The sequence below is a fragment of the Pholis gunnellus genome (genome assembly GCF_910591455.1).
Source record: "Pholis gunnellus genome assembly, chromosome: 21".
NCBI lineage: Eukaryota > Metazoa > Chordata > Actinopteri > Perciformes > Pholidae > Pholis > Pholis gunnellus.
In genome coordinates, this window is record NC_136548.1 from 16,313,294 (window position 1) to 16,330,440 (window position 17,147).

The following is a 17,147-nucleotide window of genomic DNA, read 5'->3' on the forward strand; positions in this document are numbered from 1 at the left end:
CAAATGTTTGGAGCCAGTTTCTGCAAAGAATGCAAGGAGATAGCACAACAACACTTTAATAAATGAACATTAAGCTCTCTGACACAACATATTTTCCACTAAGATGCTCCGAGGCTGTGTTTTGGGCTTCAGCTAACAATTCTTTCCATCATTAATTGCCTTGTCGAGTAAATTAATTGTTCTGTTATTTGTCTATAAGATATCACAAAACAGATATGAGGAATGCCAAGGCTGTGTTTATCTTTCTATGTTTACAGTTAGACAGTTAAAGGGAGACTAAATGTGAACAGGGTAAATATTTTAACTGATAGATAACACCACGAAATGTTTAGTAAAACAACAAACTATTATTACTGTTGATATATTAAGAGCCAAAGGTCTTTGTATCCATTGAACGGATAATACTGTCAACAGCCATAATAAAGAAACTTCTATTTCCGACATGTTTTTAGGACTAAAATCTTGTATAAATCGGGCTATGAATAATATATGAACAAAGCCCTCTGTACCTTCAGAATATAGAAGAGCGGAATGAACCTGGTGTATGTAGGAGCTGCTGAAGTGGAGATGTTTTGTTTTCTGAAAATGTTATTTTAAGTATACAAATGTGGCTTTATTATTTAGTGAAGAAAAACCTACAGACACAAAAAGGAGTAAAATAAAGACCAAAAATGTGTATTTTAGATGCGTTATAGAAGCAAAATAGCTCCCAAAACAGACCAGTGCATGTAAAAACTGCTTTTGCCTGCAGCGTCTCGCCTTTAATTCACAATAATATGAAACGGCAGCACATCTTTAAATGACAACAAGCTGCAAGCAGCAAATGACAAACAACGTATTGATCATCAAACTATTTTCTATCCGTCAACTAATCGTTTGAGCACTAGTAGTGCTCAATGCGCGGCATCGCATTGGATTCTCATGGCGTTTCTATTGGTCCACGCCTGCAGAAAGCGTATGGCCGACACGTGTGAGCACTCTGTCAGTACCTCAGCGTGGTCTCTGGATCGCAGCACCGGTATTGAGTGAAACAAGAATGGCGTGACCCAGAAGAGAGAACAGCCCTGAAGGCAACACGTGCTGCTTACATTGACTGTAATAAACTACGGCTCGCCTGACCTCTGTTAGCCCCACAGTAACACAATATCCCACAGTCTTAATATAATCTAACCATACTGTATGTGTTTAGACCAAGCAAAAAAAAAAAGAGCACAGTCATGATCACAGCAGAGCATTTTACTTACAAAAAAAAAAAGCTTTCACAATGAGCAGTAATTACAGACGGAGCCCAAACCACCACTCTCCATCACTCACCCTCGTTCTCCTCTCTTGCTCCAAAAACCACAAATTATGAGAACGTTTGGGCTTTTTCTTTTCTATTCTTTTTAAAACTTCACACACACACAAACACACACACACACACTCCCCAGTGCACAAAATCCAGCCAGCTGTCTGTAAACACAACATCCATTTTGTGAATCAGCTCTGGCTCACGTCCCTGCAGACAGAGCTGCAAAAACCAACTGGTCAAGCAACAGCCGCCTCAGTGAGACATGAAGCCATTATCAGTCACTAATCCGTGACATGTCCCAGAGGAAGCCCGTGTGACGGGATGGGATGGGGGTCACATCGGTTGTTGTAATGCAGATATAGCATAGAAATAACAAACACACAAACACACACACACACACGTCCATCTGTGGCTGCAGAAGTGCTGGAGTCAGTCCACCCATTCACTGGGGAATGTCACTGCAAAAAGCAAAAACAACCTCCAGAGCAGCGGTTACATCCCCAAGCATGGAAATTCTCCTCATGTATGCAGAGCCATGGTGTGAATACCAACGGGGGGACTTGGTATTCTGGCAGCGATTATCGCTTAATTTGAATGCATTCCAATATTGAATGGAAACACACAATTATACTAGAATAAATGAATTATTCCCCATGAAGCTAAAGAAATTGGTCACATATTTAGGAAAGAAATAATCATCTTAAAGTCACCATGAAATGGCAAAAATCAAGCACTTTTTGTTGCACAATCCTTCCGCCTAAACTAGGACGAGTATAAATCCAAAAAGTTCTGGAGCGATTCCTCGAGAAACTCCAGTAACTCAATTTCCAAAGATCATGCTTCATTGACCCACTCGTCCGTCCGCACCATCTCCGAGAAATCAGCAGGAGAAGCGCTAGGGAACGTTAGCTCCTAGCTGTTAGCTGCGGAGTCTTGCTCGGCTAAATAACGGAGCTAACGGCTAACGTTGAGTTACATCATAATGCTTCAAGATTCTATTCAGTAAAAATATTGAGTTAAGGAAATTATAACGTTCTGTAATCTGGAAAAATGTTGTTGTGCGAGACACTTAAATAAATACAGCTGTTTGAATGTTTCACAGCAATATAAAATAGTTTGTTTAGTTTTGACTGATAATATGATTGTATGCAATTTAAGCAATACCATGTTTTGACTTTTTCTAAACAGGAAATCAATTAGTTGTTGTCTTGCTAATTAAAAAATAAATAAAAAATTGTCCAGGAAATATTTTTTTACCTGATTATTTAACAAAATCATGCTCTCAGCACTAAATCAATAGTGTGATTTTAGGAGAACGATGGAGGGCGGAGAGGGAGGAAAAGCCGCACTCCAGTGGTGAAGCCCAGAGAACAAAAGCGTTGAGAGGGAAATGATGGTGTTTAATTTTAGACTGTGAGGGGAGACATGTTTAAGGGCCACTCCATGCCTCGAAATAAACACAAACACCTACTCGTCGAGGTGTTCGGCTCAAAACATGCAGGAAAGGGAAGGAAAAGAAACATGAAATTATAATTGCCCTAAACGTTTCCCGCCAAGCACCGGCATTCCCCTTGTTGATAAACATCTACCGCTGTGCACAGCCTCTTTCCCCTCCAAGCGACTCGGATTTATAGGACGAATTACATATCATTCATACAGTTCTCCCCTGTAAATTTTTCCAGCAGTCGTAAAGTTTTCAGCTATAAAAGATAAATAAAATACAACTTCGCCTCCGCGGGTTTCTGCCGTGGAAACATTAAGGGAGAAGAAATGGAGTCTGGAAAGAGGCCGCCAAGAGAGAAGTGTTACAGGAAATGAGAAGGTAAAAGGTGGGAAAAAAGCTTCTCAGCAACTCGGCTTCTCGTTCACTCGCATAACAGCACTCAGCTCAGCTCCATCATATAGGCAGCAGAAGAGAGGACAATGGAGTGCTCGGATGCCTTTTAAAAGGATAAACTATGGTTCATGAATCTGTGAGGGCGAGGCTCGGGCTTACTACCTGTAACTTTTCTCCTTTTTTAAACGTGTAATGTGTTTGCTTACCTTGGCCGACGTGGCTCAGGTGAGGGTCTAGACTGGGCGAGCGGGGGTCTGCGTAGTCCTCGTTCCCGCCATCTGCAGAGGAGGAGCAGAAAGAGAAAGACAAGGAGTAAGCTCGGTAGTAGCGCGGCAGCGAGGAGGCCAGCAGCAGGGCCACCTCCTCGTCTCCAATCAGCCAGGTGTGGGAGCGCAGGACCCCCAGCAAGCTGCTCATGCACAGGCCCTCCACACCCTTCCTCCTGGGGCCCAAGCGGCCCCGTATGGTGGCGAAGGGGGACTGCGCCGCCAAGCTCCACGTCCTCCGTCTCCCCATGGTTAGACTAAACAGCCTCTAATCTCGAGGGCCTGCCCATGCAGATAACAAAAATAGTTTACGTTGCAGCCACTGTTGCGTGCAGAGAGTCCTGTGTGTTTGATCCACGATCACAGACCTCACTGGATGCTTGATGGTTCACTGAGCGGGGGACTAGCTGTGAACCAGTGGGCGTTTCCCCGGATAGATCCGCACACGGTTAATGATATGAGGATCAATTACGCCCAAGGGAGCAGGCAGGCCGAAGCGGAGCTGAGATGAGGGGGGTGGGTGGGCGGCGGCATCACTGGGCAGTGTCACCGGGGGGGGGATCGTTTCATAATCCTGTTCAAGTGCGGATGGATCTACTGTAAAGCACGACAGGCCAGCGGAGGAGGAAACAAATGATTTATGCTCAGAATAAATACGTCCCACTGGATTTAAGTGAGCTATTAATAAAAACCTGAACTGCGATGAGGTATGAAAACTAGTCTAAGCCGGTGGATTTGCTGTGTGAGGAATGATCAAAGATTGTTGCATTAAGTGGGGAAAGCATGCAGGCGTTTTATCCCATTGTGTTCCAATCACGGAGCTCACCATCAGCCCAGAAAAACCCCAAACAAATACTCAAGTTTTATCTCTCCCATCGCAGATTCACACACCGTGTGCCGGTAAGCCAAGCAGCGGGCTGGATAGACCCGCTGGTGGACCGATCGAGCTCGTCGATGGCCGGATAGAATGAGCTGTGTGGGGCATGATTGTGTGAGAACTGGGCCAGCCCGAGATTGATACTGATTGAAGGAAAGGAGTTCTCTGCAAGAGGATTCACAGTGTTCACACAGGAAGGTGTCAACACAGATGTGGGATGTTATCCAATCAAAACATTTCATTTGGGAGTGATTTTGAGAAGCAAACGCAACCTTTTACAGGGTTTCCACGACTTCTTAAACATCAAATTCCAGGACTTTCTTCATAGTTTGAGTCACGGATGAAGTTTAATCACCGCTGTCAAGTAAACCAGATAGATGAGAACTTCCTGTTGTCATCTCTGCAGCACAAAACATATTTTTCTATTTCTATTTTTGCACAAAATGTATAAATCCAAAACCCTTCAATTACATGTCTAGTGAAGTGTATTTCCCAAATGTTTTAAAGGCCTTGTGTGTGTTTTTGCTCTCACTCACAAACTCTCAAGGATTTGGAAACCATAGATCCAACACCTCCATTTCTTGCCTGTTCAACACCAACAAACCCACCAAAAATAGCTTCTTGCCTCATCTGCCAGATGAGCCGTATCATCGGGTAAAATCAACGTCGTGAAAATCATTACGGGCTCTGAAAATGATGCTGCGCCATGGCTACAAGTGACACTTGCACACGGGGCCACGAGAACATGTGAGGAGTGTGATGCTGCGAGCGGAAAGCTCAGTGATATACAGTAACGGATTTTGCACACTTGCTCTGCTCCTGCAGCGGATCTGATTAGCACCTCAGGTGACGTTTTCAGCTCGTCAGTAGCTCGAAATGTCATATTTGAGGCGTTAATAACTCAAATGAACAAAGGACAATGCATGTAATAGATACATAGACGTGCAGTACTTCTGATTGTGACACATTCTGCATTACACTTGGCAAGTAGCTTTGGTGTAAACAGGAAGAAAAGGAGCAGATTTTGCCGGAAATTAAACAAGTTTTATTTCGGTTCAGTTACATTCCAGCCGCCACATGACAAGTTAAACCTTCAATCTTTATTAGGTTGTAAGTGAGGTTGTGGGAAAAATCCACAAAGCATCGATGTGGCTCTAGCTCTTTTCTTCTCTCCGCTACCATTTCTTTTGAGGCTTAGCAAACACATCTTTGTACCTCTTTTATTCTGCACAGAAAGCTTCTTTTCTCCAGTGCAGATTGCTCTCTTGTTACCAGCGATCACGCTACAATGTCCTGCCGCACAGATCAATGGTCTATTAAGCGGGGAACATGAAAGGGGAGGACCAACGGTCGACAGGAGACAGAGACGTGTTTTCTTTCCGACCGCGGAGACAAACAGTGAACATCGTTCTGGTTCCTTGGGAGAACGTCCGTCAACCATCTCGTGTCGACAGCAACGCGAGAAGCTCAGTATCTCAGTATCAGATTCAAAGTCAGAACAGACAATCTGCACTCTGTAACCGCATCCCATTCAGCTGGAAAATCAAAGCTTCGCTCTCTCTGAAGCTAAAAAAGACCACCTCCATAATGACGCACTCACTCCGTTGGCTGTTCTTCCGGGCTGTGTTAGGATGTCAAAGGAGCAAGCCAATTTCGCACTTGGACAAAGAGTCATTATGGGAGAAGTCAGCGTGACATCTGATAGTGGTCCCGTGGAGCATGGCGGAGGCCTTCGCTATCATTACCGCCTCAGACTGACTTTGATGAACCCGCCGGTGTTCACAGTGTTCGATGTCACCTCCCGCTCTAAAATGAGGCTTCTTTTCCCGAGGTATATTGGTCTGAGGGTGATTACTATAAATCGTGCTCTTTTGTGTGATCACCTTTGGTATAAAGACCCCGCCAGAAAAAGACAGGAAGCTAAGTCATCATTAGGGGTTTTGAGCTTCACGCTGGATGTCGCAGAATAACCAATCGAGAGGAGAGTAGGTGGAACAAATTACGATTTCAAACGGTTTCGGTTCTTTTTCCGTCACTGATCGATCACGTCACACTTAATAAAAGTAACCAACAGGCTCGCACCAGAAAGTGCAATCGATGCCCGTCTCTTACTTGCGGTATAGGTACCCCGCTAAAAAAAAAGAACAATGTGAAGAGAAAAAGAATTACCATGTACCTGAGACACATCCCGGATATTAAGGAGGGGGACCAGAGAATTACATCCTTCGGCTCAATGACTTCACTCAGTGACAGCGAAGGGATTCAGTGTGCGGTTCGGGTACTTTATTTCTTACCTTTGATTGCCTCCGTTGGGCCCCTAATGTTGCTGTGCTGCCAACTTGTTGTCAATCCCCAAGTTTCTCACCAGGAAGCAAACTAAGACCCCTAATTAAACCGTGCTCTCCGTGTCACAGTAACTTCCTCTCACCGTTCATCAGAATAACATTCCAGGTTATAAATAAGAGTGGGAATATTCAATGAATTCTATTTTATCGCAGTTTCCGTTTGAATGCTTTACACCTGGGCCCAGAAATCCCTTTTTTGTTTTTTGCATACGTTTCCAGCGTGACAGAACAATAAATAAATGTCCCAAGTTTGGTGCAATAAATGACCCATTTCTAATTAAGTGCACACCACCCATGCATTATTCTGGAATCCTATTATGCGTCGTCTTTCTCCAGAGAGCTCAGTGTTAAACTATCTAAAATCCCTATAAATCTGATGTGGAAACAGAGGGATCATGTGTGAGCTACGATAATAAAACACGCTGACATTTATTCAGCACACGGCAGCCCACACACAAATAAAAAACGAGCGTGTGCGCCATATATCACATGGAGTTGTCGTGTTTGTGTGAGCAGATGTGCGGTCGCGGGCTATTTACCGAAATAGAGATTGATTTAAAAAGAAAAGTTTGAAATTGGAAAAAGGTAAATGCCAAGAAGTGAATCAGTGCTGTGTGCTGACTTCTGTAGAGAGCAGCGATCGCTGCTGCCAAACTGAAACTTTTTCTGTGTCACGAGAGGAGAGGCCGCTGGGATACGACTGTGCCTTTCAGCATGACGCTACGCATGATGTGTGCATAAGGGCTCCATCTAATGAGGATTCTGATTAAATCACGAATCATTTAGAAAAAACGGATCAGAAAACAGTGAGAAAATGCTCTTTTAAAAGTCTTTAAACTATTTTATTGGTCCAGCCAACAATCCAAAACCAAAATATATTAGATTTTAAAATGACACAAATCAGAAAAAAAGGTGAAAATCCTCTTTTGCACTATTGGCGAAAGTAAACTTTTTGTCAGCAGCCACAGTGGCAGCACCGACAATCAATTAATCCTCAAAGAACGGATGCTGTGTGCGCTTGAGTTTGGTCTCAGTCAAACGCGGTGCTGACGCTCATTTATGTTGGATTTAATCAGATTCTCAACAAAGTGGAGCATCTTAATGAATCACAACGCCACAGTGAGCTGCAGTGAGCCGCACGAGAGCGCAGGCATCTGTTCGGTTGGAGGACATCTTCATTAGCATCCGCCTCAATGTACGCTGACACAAAAAAATGCATGTACACACACACACACACACACACACACACACACACACACCTACACACACACACACACACACACAGTCTTCTATGAGAAGAGCTTGGTCAAGTGCTTTCCCTCCACTGCTGCAGTGAGCCAGCCCGGTCCACCACAGGAAGCGGCGGGTTCTGACATCCAGCCAATGTAAAACAATAGAGAACCACTTTCATCCAAACCACAACACACACACACACACACACACACAAACGCACACACGCACGCACGCACGCACGCACGCACACACACACACCAGGAGCAAGGCTGCTATACTGAGATCAGACCAACAACAATTATTTTTTCTTGAACAGTTTGGCTGCACTTTTATTTGTGTCTTCTGAGCAATTATATTGACAAATTATCCATCAACTTAATTTGTAATTGCAAAGTTTCGTTGTGGTAAATCTGAGCCGTCATGTTTTCCGTTCTGGGTCCATAACATTGAACAAAGCTGGAATCAACTAGTCCGGCTTTTGTTTTGATAAATCACAGTTAAAAGACGGAAAGTGGTGATGGAAACACAGCAAGACCGCAAAAAATTATAGCTACAGAACAACAAAAATCCATCACCAGCCAGACACAGAAGTACGCTTCCATTAAAGCCCCTTGTTTCACGAGGGCATTACTTCTTAAATATTCATTACCAAATGTACTACAGACTGTGTAGACGTGGTTTAGATCATATATCATGTACATGAATTCACCTGAAACCAGCTAGAAACACAACAAGAACTCTCTCATGTGGCGTGACCAAAGCTGCTGCTCATGTAAAAAGGAGGCGTGAGGCTGAGACTGAGGCACGCTACACTGCTCGTTTTACCTGCAGCGACAAAAGACAATCCTGTCAACTCTCAAGCAAACCTACTTTGAGGGGAGGACAAACTGCACCAGTTATGAGGGATCCCAGCAGAGGGACCGCACCGTTATGGACCGTAGATGTTGTGGGTCTGCGGGGAGAATATAATGCAGGAATAGCAGCAAGGAGGCCGCGTGAGCAGCACAGCCGGCACTTTCACAAGCCGTTAACGGCGTTTAGGACAATGCTCATTCTCAGCTTTGATTTAAAATGTGTGTCCTGCTCTTTTACAAGCAAGAAAAACAGCCAGCCAGCATGAGAGCAAAGAAACCGATGCACTGTGTGGGTAGCAGACACTTGTGAATGTTTCTAGTGCCTACTGCCTGCGGAATAGTCCAATAATATACAGAAACAAAATGAATTTAAAAGCATAACAAACTGGACTTGTTTCGACAGATTTTCCTTTATACTGGAGTCTGTTTATGAGGAGTGAGTGCGCTAAACACCACTGGCTGAATGAGCCAAGTACATCACAGAATGCTTAGTTTAGATTAAGAATACCACAGACAGGAACAAGCCAGGGAATAATAGTAAAGCATTCGATAGGATGGATTTTTACTGCTTTTTGACATTTGGTCTGGTGCCAACACATCTCAATAACAAGATTTCATAGCACACCTGCGTAAGGGATTCAAAATGTGACCACCAAACAGCCAATACACACAACCATATGGTGCCGTTTATACGTTTTGGCTTATTTGATTGAGTCCTCAATACAAATCCAAGCTGAGCCAGTACACGCTCTACAGATAATGTGGGCAAAATACCTCCTTTAAAGAGGCGAAAGCACCCGAGTCACAGCGTAAACAGAGTATTTAAGACAATACAACAACACTGCACATAATTTAGATGAATCTTTGCTGTGGCTCATTTGTTCTTTCTGCATATTGGTTTACAGGCCGAGAGCAAAAACTAAATCAGTGGCTTCTTCTAATTTGCCAATCAACCGCGGATGCAATAAAAGAAGAAACATCCCAGTCATGCCCAAAGCACTACGGGGGTATCTCTGTTTGTCCTGTTCTTACATAACTGTTGATCGTGAGTACAGTGGCGATGACAAATCCTAATACGGGTCTATTTTTAAGCTCGTACTACTGCGGTTGCTGCTCCTCTATTTTAGCCTCACGTTATTCCGAGCTATAATATGTATATATATGCTGTTATATATACTTGTCAAAAATGTTTGTTTACAATGAGTTAAAAAATCCTCTATATTGGTAAAAACAGTATTGGTTGGGCTTTAAAACAAGTATCTCTAAGGTTGTTAACTGATATATCTTCAGTATATATATATATATACCTGTATGGTGGTGTACTTGCCCCAAACATGACCCAATAAAAACGTGTTTCCTTGGCTTAAAATAACACGTTGTATCCCTCCCACCCTCCAGAAAAGCCCGGAGCCCATGACCCTGGCCACCGAGGTATACGTGGAGGACAGCGAGCAGCATGATGGTGGCGCCGGGCCAGCGAGGTGACGCATATGTGAGTAGCTGAGTGCGTCAGGCTCTGGCCGACAGCGCCACAACTCAGCAGTGTCCTGGATGGACGGAGGTGTTATGATGGAGGAAGTAGGGAGAAATAGAGAATGTGTTTGTATGTATAACAGAGAGAGAAAAGAGAGAAAGAGAGTGATGTGCCCTGACTCCTACACTGCCATCCGATGCTGAGAAAAGCTGTGTCGCAGCACTGAGTGGGTGGGCTTCGTTTGAAAAAGAAAAAAAGAAATAAAAATAAAAAAGGTAGTGGAGAAGAGTCTGGAAAAAAAAAAAATAATAGCATCTCCTACCTTCAGTCTGACACACCACTGGGGTTACATCACAGAGCGGAGAAGTGAAATGCACGCAGCGAAAAATAAACCAAACGGAAATGGAAGTGTTATCGGGAGTTTTGCTTTGACTGCGTTGAGACTCGGAGGGAAAAAACAAAAAGCTGGTATGGCTCCTGGTCTGCCTCCAGGCGGTCCAATGAAGAGCGATGGCTTTGTTTCTATCCATTTTTAATCCCTGACAAACACACACAGAGGGACCACAAAAGAAGGGAAAAGCAGACATCCCACCTGTACCACCTCCCTCCTCCTTTCCCCCTCTTGCATGGTTTCTCCACCGCTAATACTACGAGCATCGAGACTTCTCAAAACACTCCAAAATCCAGCGATATTTTCAGTGACATAACGCAGAAAAAAGCAGCAATTCCTCACATTTTAAAAGCTGGATTCAGAATTGTTTTTGCCATTTTTTTCCCTTCAGGCATGACTTAAATAATTGATCAGTTATCAGTTGTCTGTTCACGAAACTCCCCGAGCAGCGGTTGTCCAACAATAGCTTTAAAAAAAAAAAAAAACACAACTAGTCATGGCAGGCTTCAAATTTCTCCACATGCTGAAGTAGGGCTGGGTTAAGAGTGACTCAGCGTTTACATTTGTTTTCTCTTTTCTAGCCTCTCTAAAACTAAAAACACAAGAGAACTAGCAGGAAACTTTAAGACCGCAGACCTCCGCAAAAGGCCAAATACGCTCCAACAGTGAATGGGTTCAATCCGTGGCCAAGGAGACACCTTTCTACCGCTCTAGGTTTAACGAAAATCGGGTCAGTAGTTGTTTCATAATCCTGCTGACAAAACACACAACTTTAGCTGTATTAGCCCTGTTAGCTGTTAGCTCTGTTTAATCTATTAACCTACTAATAGGTAATAAAGAGCATAAATAATATAAAGGCGATGGGTCTAGTAGTATGCAAGATTAGCCGTGGACACACACAGAAAAAACACATAATCTTCTGGCTGAGATTTCAACTTGTAATTCTGCCAACGCTATCGCTGTAAAGTGCACGTGTGCTGTGCAGCAATGGGAAGCTCGAAGGCTTCAGGATCAGTAATTGTTACAGAGTAAACTAAGAAGTAGACAGAGGTTAACATTGTTCCATTTGATATGTGGACCACATGCGGGACCATCACACTGCATCCGCCTGTCGAGTAAACAGGATTTTGTGTTTCCCAGTTAATGTGCACGTCTCCGTCTGCAGCACAAGAGGAGCACCACCCTCCGGTTCCCTTTGACCTCTGGCTGTCGACAGCGAGAGGAGGAGCACGTGCGACTCCTGCTAAGGTTGCAGATGTCTCTCTCTGCACCGACGAAGAGTGTTTAATGAGAAAAAGGTTGGGATCCTGATAAATTCACACAGGGGAGGCTGAGGGAGGGGGAAGCAGCTCCTGCTGCAGTCAGTGCTTGTTCATTATGTTGGGAGATATTTACTGCCTTTTAAATCACTGCCTCGGTGAATGACAGACTGTGTTATTACCATACAGCGGCTTAACGAGAAATACTGCTAGATTTCATCCTTTATGCCCGTTGCTTAGGGCCCTCTCTCTGCACCGCCAGGATTTGTAAGCTTCACAACAAAACCTGAAATATGGAGGGAGAAGTTTGTACCACGCCCTAATCCTGTCTTTGCCAGCTCCACCGATGATGAACTCATTCTTTGAAGATCATTCAAGGATGTTTTCTAACACTCAAAAGATGTTATTACACCCCAACAAGACTCAATAAAACGGGTCTAATTAAGACAGTTTATGATGGAAATGTAAAACAGAAGGCATTATGGGAACGCCCTTTGGTTTTTGAAATTTAAAATGTGAATGTTTAGAATGTGATCTGCCTCTATCGCCAAGATTGTGTCTTCTTGGGGACAAAAGGTGCCACAGTTATTAAGTAAATCTGTGTTCAGAGTATTAACTTGTGCTCGGATAATTCTTAGATGTTAAAAAGAGCCTCAAACACCAACAATGAAGATAAGGAAGGAACAAATGATGGAAATAGTCGCATGTGAAAAGATATTGGGGAGACTGAACTGCAAAATCAACATGGTGAGAGAACAATGGGACAGCTTTATTGGACATACGAGTGACCTGAACTTGGTTTAGTACAGTGTTTAACATAATGATCTTTCCTCTATCAATGTTGGTTTCGTTACCTGCCTGTTTTGATTTATTCATTTCTATTTTAGTTTTACCTTTTTATGTTGTGTTTGGGAATATTACAATAATAAAACCCAATAAAACAGTAAACTTATTCAAAAAAAAGGATGTTTTCTTCCACTGAAATCCATGAATACGACACCAAACGTGGAGGAACTGCCGCTGCTATTGTCTTTGCAACTCTGCAAAGTTATGCATTAGTTTGCTCTCTGTAACGATGCCAGAGGCAACAATTATTTTTCCTGTTGACCTCTGCCTTTCATAAAGACGGAAATTAGATTCTTACAACTTGATGGTTACATATATCTCAAATGAAAAAAAAATATATATAAATATATGTTAAAACACAACTGTGGCTTGACTTTAAAAACATCAACGACATTCAGACAAACAAGCCACAAGGGCAGCGCCGTATTCAGTGTCAGAGAAACTGCAGGCAGCAGATTAGTTTACGATGCCACATTTACCGACTAAATCCTCTCTCGCAGGTTCAGACAGAAGTTAATTTCACTTTTCACGGACTGCCTGCAGGCTGTGTGACTAATGTAAATCATTTTGTGCAGCGTCCATTTGGTGATATTCGGGTTTTTTTGGAGAGCGACGCCTCTGAAATGAGTAATGTTTTGAAAGAATTCCACCTAATTGAGGGGTACTGCCTGCTAGCGCCACAAAAAGACTTCTACAAAAGCCTAAAGAGAACAACAAACACAAAAGCTTCTCCAAAATAACAGAATGCAATCACTCGATTATCTATTTATGTAATGATTTAATGCTCGGTACCCTTTTATTCGGATATAGATTTTTTTTTAAAGCGCAGCGTACAGTGTCTCCAAAATAGCCACAAGCACAAAAACACAACCGTAAGAAAAAAGGCCCAACGGCAATGGAGACAAGTTTCATTTTGTGTGTCTCCTCGTTCCAATCAGAGCGCAAAGCGTCCAACAATTAGGGAAAGAGAGAGAGAGAGAGAAGGAGAGAGGGAGGAAGAGACGGAGGAAAAGAAAGCGAGGTGGCCATGGTGACAGACCAAGCATGGAGGACGGAGAGGTGAAATAAAAAAAAGAAGACAACAGCGACCATCCTTGCTTCTGCGACCTCTTTCATAGCGCCGAGTGTTATTCTTATCCTTTGCTTGCCTACAGCAGTGCAATAATTCATTCAGTTCTCAATGTCATTGTCACGATAGGAGAGAGAAACACACACACACACACACACACACACACACACACGCAGATTATACCCACACACCATCTCAATTGCAATGTAGATGGGTCTACAACTCCAAACAAGCAGGCCTGAATAATGAAATACACATTAAATATAGAATAGACTGGGGGATTGTAGAAACTACAGTGCCACGGCAGACACCAACACTTACTGAGAAAGTAGGCTACAGTACGTGGCTGGATGTCTTTCATCATTAACATGACAGCTACAGCCTATAATACAGTAAGTATATATTTAGAATAGTGTAAGCGTACAACTTATAACCTTATAACTGATATTACATTCAACTGAACCTGAATTTTACATTTCAGAAATAAACTTAAAGTTTGTAGAGAAAGAACTTTTAATCCAAAAATGCAACAAAAGGTGTGTGTGTGTGTGTGTGTGTGTGTGTGTGTGTGTGTGTGTGTGTGTGTGTGTGTGTGAAACTGTGAGGGAGAGTATTGTTTTGTTTTTCACAGATCCATTGTGGAGGTCTCACATTAATATTTCATGTGTAGCCTTCAGCTGGGCACTTTATTCTGCTTCGGTGTTGGTCTCATTGTTTGGTACTTTCCTTTACAGCTGCAGCTCCGCCGTCAAATCTGATGAGTGAATGGCGACATGTGGCGTGCAGCACTTTGGAGGGGTGGATAAGACTAGAAAGCTGCCGTAGGATTATTAAATTACCGTTTCTAAAGAGACAAAGAACAACGGCAATAACATGCAACCGAGGGCTGAAACGACCACCAAAAGACCTGGAGCTAGCTGAAGACGTCGCATTTCAGCATCTCAAAGGATTGTTTTAGCACCTTATGTCTATCGATTATATATATCGTATTATAAGTAAGTTTCTGTCACTTTATAAATCCATTAATTGACTGTTTAAGCTCCATTTAATAATAATCAGTTGTAGTCCAATACTTTAAACACACATGGAGTCAAAATGTGCTATAAATTGACATGAAGTTTGGTCTTTTTTTGAAATTTAGATCAATTGTTTAGTCTAAAAAATGTTCCCAGACTCCAAATGATATCAAAATGTTTGTTTTGTCTACCCAACAGTCCAAAACCCCCAAAGATATTCATATAATGACATAAAACAGATCAAAGCCTGTGAATGCTCGCGTTTGAGAAGCTGGAGTCAGTGAACACTGATAAATCATCCGACTAATCGATTATCAAATTTGCATTAGATTAGTTTTCTGCCAGTCAACTACTGATTTACGCTCTGGTGGGGATGATGCACCTGTTACAGTGCGCGTGTCTTCGTATGTTCGGCACGATCACCGGACCTGTCGGAGCATATTAATTCATCCGGAGGTCTGAGAAATCCAGTTCCTCCTTCCAGCGAGTGTCAGCAGGAGTTATAGCTACTGAGAGTGAAAAAACATGGCTGACACAGACTGGAGAGGAGGGGGAGGAGAGAGAGGAGAGGAGGGGGGGGCACCAGAGAGTCAGACAGACAAGTACAGACATAGACAGACTGTAGACTCCAATTCAGAGACGGCACGATCACTGCCATCAAACAGAGACAGGCGGCGGGACGCGTTTGGACACACAGCTGGCGTGGGTTTCAGTCCACGCCTTGCTGTCGCGGCCTTCGCAAATCGCAGCTTTTTGTGGAGGGAAACCGCCGCCGCTCGCTTATGCAACCTTGTGTTTTGCTGCGTTTATCACGCGGTGTAAAGCGACACAATATCCCTCAGTATGCTCGGCTAGCATGGGCACTTCCTGCCATTCAAAGGCACACAGCGTTGAGCAGCGATAATGAGCCCGTCCACATCAAGAGGCACAATGGAAGCCCAGTTTCACCCCACTGGCAAAAAACAACAGGATGCCACTGAAGATGGGAGGGGGGGGCTCATAAGTCCTGCATGGCATCAAAGATTAAAACGGGCCACGATCATGTTATTTCAAATGTATCACGGCCGAATGCACAATTCAGCAGGCCGTTTTGTTTCTGGAGGATTTTGGGTCGAGGAGAAGAGAAAAGACGGATACATTTAGAAGAAAAGATAGAGATGGGATGGATTGAGGATGGGAAAGAAAGAAAAACAAGGGATGGCAAATGGTTAGCACCTGTAATAATGAGAGTAAATGGATGATGAAGGGGTGGAATGAGTGGGACTTGACAAGAAAAGGAAGATGCGGGGGGGGTGTCGGAAAAAAAAACCACTCCAGGAGGAATGAAAAAGAAAGGATGGATGTAACAAGAAGCTGTGACGCTGCGATGAAAACGAGCGAATAAGGATTGATGAGAAAAAACCCAAGGAGGAGGAAGCAGAAGCGATGAACGGAGAAGACAGAGAGAGAGAGAGGAAGAGGGAAGTGACTCTGGAGGTGGGAGATCCTGAAAGGAAGGAGTGAGGAGGACAAGTTTGGTCATGAGATGATGTGGATGAGAAGGAGGAGGACTCATTAGCCTACGTAAGGCTGGTAGATTAAGCCTTCCCCGCTCTACCGTTTTATCTCCCTCTCTCCTTCCTTTTGTTCTCCAGAAATATCTGAGTGGGTGGGAGAGAGCGAGAGAGAGAGAGAGTTACAGTAAGTGAAGTGATGACAGAGTGAGGGGGAGAGAGAAGGAACAACAGCGACAGAGGAAGCAGATGAGTAGTGAAGCAGGCATGTTCATCTTTAAAAAGAAAACGTTCAATATAATACCAGCAGGACATCTGATCTCTCTAATGTCACCCAAACCATAACCGCACAACTAAATACACACAGTGTGACATTCAAGAGCATCTCTGGAGGGAATCAGGCAGCGCTTCATGGTTATTTCTCCTGCTAACCTCAGAAGAATTCACGTGTTTTTTCATTAGATATATTAATAGGCTCATTAAGCTTCAGGGGGAGTGGGCGGTGGCGTAAAAATCACAAAGCAAATATTCCATGAATGAGGCGTTTCAATCGTCTGCAGTGGAGGCGAGCGGTGAAATGATCGCCTAAAAGTCAGCTGTGAACATTAACCTGCAGCGCTGAAAGGATTAATTGATTAATCGACAATTTAAATGACAACTATTTTGACATTTCATTGATGCTTTTAAGACATCTATCAAGCAGCTTCTGATTCATGATGTGCTGTTTTTCTTTGTCTTATTTGGTAGTGAATTGAGAATCTTTGTGTTTTGGGTTGTTGGTCGGAAGTCATTTTGTTATGTTGGTATTTGTCGGTATTTTACAATATTTTACAGCCCAAACAATTAATATATTAATTGAGAAAATAATCAGCCGATTAGAAGATAGTGAAACTGAT

The 17,147-nt window shown here is 43.2% G+C and overlaps 1 protein-coding gene across 6 annotated transcripts in view; it reads right to left on the reverse strand.

Moving 5' to 3' along the window:
• Positions 1-17,147, reverse strand: part of tanc2b (tetratricopeptide repeat, ankyrin repeat and coiled-coil containing 2b) — a 127,969-nt gene that overhangs the window by 63,524 nt on the left and 47,298 nt on the right. For all 6 annotated transcript variants that reach the window (XM_079182741.1, XM_079182739.1, XM_079182737.1 and 3 more), the window contains one exon: positions 3,335-3,406. In XM_079182741.1, coding sequence (XP_079038867.1) covers positions 3,335-3,406 — 72 coding nt within the window. The remainder of the gene's footprint in view (positions 1-3,334; positions 3,407-17,147) is intronic.